Raw genomic sequence first — 3,703 nt, 5'->3', positions numbered from 1 at the left:
GATGTCAGGGGTCTGTAAAGATCCCTGATATCTCACCAAAGCCCCCCAACAGGGCTAAAAAAATTAAAATTGCAATAAATTATAAAAAAGATAATAATTGTAAAAAATAATACAAATTTAAATAAAAAACACACTGACATTATCCACTCCCCCCTAAGAAAGTATTGTAAAAAATAACAAAAAATTTTAAAAAATAAAAATTGTAAAAAATAAATAAAATACTGACACATGTGCAACTGTCGCATGACATAAAAAAAGTATCGGTATTCGGTATCGGCTAATTCTTGAAAAAAAGTATCGGTATTTGAAGAAACGGCGCCTTGCTGATAAGACAGATTGTTTCAAAAGGGTTTAATGCATTTATAATAGTAAATTAAAGTAATATACAATACTGTTCCCAATGTTCATTGTCAGGAACGGCATAACAGAGAATTCTGCAAATACAACACATAGAATCGGATTATGTAAATTTGGAATCATCACAAAGAAACGTTTTATATCATAAGTGATGGAAAAAGTAAATCTTACCTCCGGCTTTACTCTTCTGGCCTTCTCAGACCTTCACTACAACCACGGTGTTCTCTTCTCCACCCTTCTGGTCATATACGCCCTCACATGGACTTCTAACTTACTTTTAATAAGTTCTATTAAACTTTCTGCACAGTTGCACACACCAATGTACTTTTTCTTAGGGAACCTGTCAGTAGTGGACATCTCTTTCTCTACAATGACGGTTCCCAAGCTTCTGTCCTGCATTCTTCGAGGAGGAACCTCCATCTCCTTCCATGGCTGTTTCCTGCAGATGTACTTCTTTGTTCTTCTGGGCACCACTGAGAATTTTCTCCTGTCAGTCATGGCATTTGATCGATATTTAGCTGTTTGTACTCCCTTACACTACGTATCATTGATGAATGATAAGGTTATGTTCATGATGAATATCAGTTGCTGGGTGGCATCATGCCTACATTCAATATTGCACACTTATATTCTATCACAATTAAAATACTGTGAGGACAGACTGATCCACCACTTCTTCTGTGATGTGACATCACTTCTCAAGCTGTCCTGCTCCAATACTTCACTAGCTGAGCTCCTAATATACACCGAAGGTTCTATGGTTATTACTATTCCGTTCCTTTTGATACTTATTTCCTATGTGGCCATTGCTTCGGCTATAGTGAAAATAAAGACCAGCAGTAGCCGAAGCAAAGCCTTTTCCTCCTGTTCTTCTCATCTTATGGTCATATGTTTGTTCTATGGTACCATAATATTTATTTACATCCGCCCATCATCAGACTACTCCTCCCAGTATGATCGCATCGTTAGCATGGCTTACACTATCATTACTCCTATGTTAAATCCTTTTATTTACAGCCTAAGGAACCAAGATGTAAAACAGGCTATGAAGAAACTCACCACTCAATGCTTTTCTCCTAGCTAAGCTAAAATAAAATGTATCTTCATGTTCTCTGATACTGAGTAGAACTTGTATTACTTACGGCCTTAGTGGTTAAGTAATGTGTAAGGCCCGGTACACACGGGCAAACATGTACGATGAAACCGGTCCGTCGGACCGTTTTCACCGTACATGTCTGCCAGAGGGCTTCTGTACGATGGCTGTACTAACCATCGTACAGAAGTCCGCGCGTAAACAATACGCGGGGCGTGTCCGCGTTGTCGCCGCGACGATGACGCGGCGATGTGGGCGGGCCTGCCATTTAAAGGCTTCCACGCATGCGTCAAAGTCATTCGACGCATGCGAGGGACGGCGGGCGCTCGGACATGTACGGTAGGTCTGTACTGACGACCGTACATGTCCGAGCGGGCAAGATTCCAGCGGACGGTTTTAAAACACGTCCAGGAATATTTGTCTGCTGGGAAAAGGCCCGGCGGGCAAATGTTTGCTGGAATTCGGCCCGCTCGCGCCTACACACGACCGAACATGTATGCTGAAACTGGTCCGCGGACCAGTTTCAGCATACATGTTTGGTCGTGTGTACGGGGCCTAAGACACACGATCGGTCAAAACCGATGAAAACGGACTGAAGGACCGTGACAGGGGGGCAGCCTAGAGCATGGGGGGAGGTGGAGAGCACAGGAGGAAGGAGGAGAGCACAGGGGGGGGCTGGATAGCACTGGGGGAGAAGTGGAGGGCACAGGGGGCAGCGGAGAGCATGGGGAGGTGGATATCACAGGGGGGAGGTGCAGAGCACAGGAAGAGAGGCGGGGGGCAGTAGAGAGTATGGGGAAGGTGGAGAGCACTGGGGGGGCTAGAGAGCACTGTGTGTGTGTGTGTGGGGGGGGGGTAGAGAGCACTGTGGGGGAAGCAGAGATAAGCAGGATAGGAGGAGCGTTGGGGTGGCTGCATATAGAAGAATCATTCTCTCCATCTTCTTCTCGATGTACCTGAATGCCTGTGAGAGGGAGAGGAGCAGAAGCAGGCATTCAGAGACCGCGGGAGGACGATGGAGAGAATTATGCTTCTATATGCAGCCACCCCACCGCTCCTCCTATTCAGGTTACAGGGGCCGCACTTATGTTCTCTCTGAGAGATCCCTTTGGCAAAACAGGCTCTCCCTTCCTGGTCACGCCCCCCGGCACCAACGGCTGAACTTCACTGGCGGCTGTGGAGCAGTGTGTCTCCTCTAGTCCCTCCTTCTTGTTTACGTCCTGCTGCTGATGCCGAAGGCTGAGCCTGAGGCTGAACTGGCAGCCGGGCAGCCGCGGAGGACTGGTGCGGGCCTAAAGTGCAGCCTGCCTTGGCCCCACAGGCAAGAACAGCGGCCGTGGCCCAGCGGGCAAATGCAATGTACAATTACAATTACTGTTACAATGTTACAATTCCTGCCTCCATACTGCCAAACAAGACTATTTTGTCTCTCTTATTAATACCTTGTCATCCAGTCCCCGTCGGCTCTTCTCAACCTTTAACTCTCTGCTTCGTCCCCCACCCCCTCTACCCACTAACGCACTCACTGCCCAAGAGATTGCCAATCACTTCAAAGCCAAAATTGATGCAATTTGTGAGGACACCTCCACTGTGCGTACATCTTTCCCACCCAACATACCTTGCCTAACAGCACTTTCAACACTCTCCTCTTTTGAATTGGCAACTATTGAAGAGGTTACAAAACTTTTCTCAGATGCCCACCTAACCAATTGTCCCTTTGATCCTGTTCCCTTACAACTACTACGGTCACCAGGCCCAGATTGTACAGAATACATTATCTAGACAGCTTGGCCCCGCATATAGAAGAGATAATTACCACAATGAAGCAATCAGAATAATTAACATGAGCCCCTTCTAATAACAGTAAACAGTAACCACAGGGCTTCTTCACACAACACACTAGACCATTTAGCCTTTGAACTAGGACTGGCTGAGGAAAGGTCATTACCATATCAACAGCCTGTTAGCCGAGGAATGAGTCACACCTGAAATCCTCTAACACACACACAGCATAACGAGCAGGGAGAATTAAACTGAAGCATCCTTCACAGATATCAATATATTCCTCGACTGCCGAAGAATGGAAAATACAAAAAAATAAATTCTAGGAATTTACATATACATACAGAGGGTGCCATAAGTTGAACTGCACTGGGAGAGGATGGTGGGGGGAGCGTTTTGCGGGGTTTTGGGGGGGTTGAGAGTCACAGCAAAGGGAGAACAATTTCATTAAAAAAAAATGTTTTTTGGTGG

General features: G+C 45.9%; 1 protein-coding gene across 1 annotated transcript; it reads left to right on the top strand.

Annotated features, from left to right (window-relative positions):
• Positions 1–357: 357 nt before the first annotated feature.
• LOC120928485 (olfactory receptor 1361-like) lies at positions 358–1,478 on the top strand. The gene has a single exon (XM_040339579.1). It carries the CDS (start codon positions 509–511, stop codon positions 1,439–1,441), a length of 933 nt encoding a protein of 310 aa, XP_040195513.1. The 5' UTR covers positions 358–508; the 3' UTR covers positions 1,442–1,478.
• Positions 1,479–3,703: the final 2,225 nt, after the last annotated feature.

The sequence above is a fragment of the Rana temporaria genome, chromosome 2, assembly GCF_905171775.1.
Source record: "Rana temporaria chromosome 2, aRanTem1.1, whole genome shotgun sequence".
In the NCBI taxonomy this organism is placed as follows: Eukaryota; Metazoa; Chordata; class Amphibia; order Anura; family Ranidae; genus Rana; species Rana temporaria.
The sequence above is the reverse complement of the archived record's forward strand: the minus strand, read 5'-3'. Positions and strand labels throughout refer to the sequence as shown.

What these genes read in the sequence shown, in the direction of transcription:
- LOC120928485 (XM_040339579.1), top strand. Translation starts at nt 509, where the DNA reads ATGGAAAAAGTAAATCTTACCTCCGGCTTTACTCTTCTGGCCTTCTCA.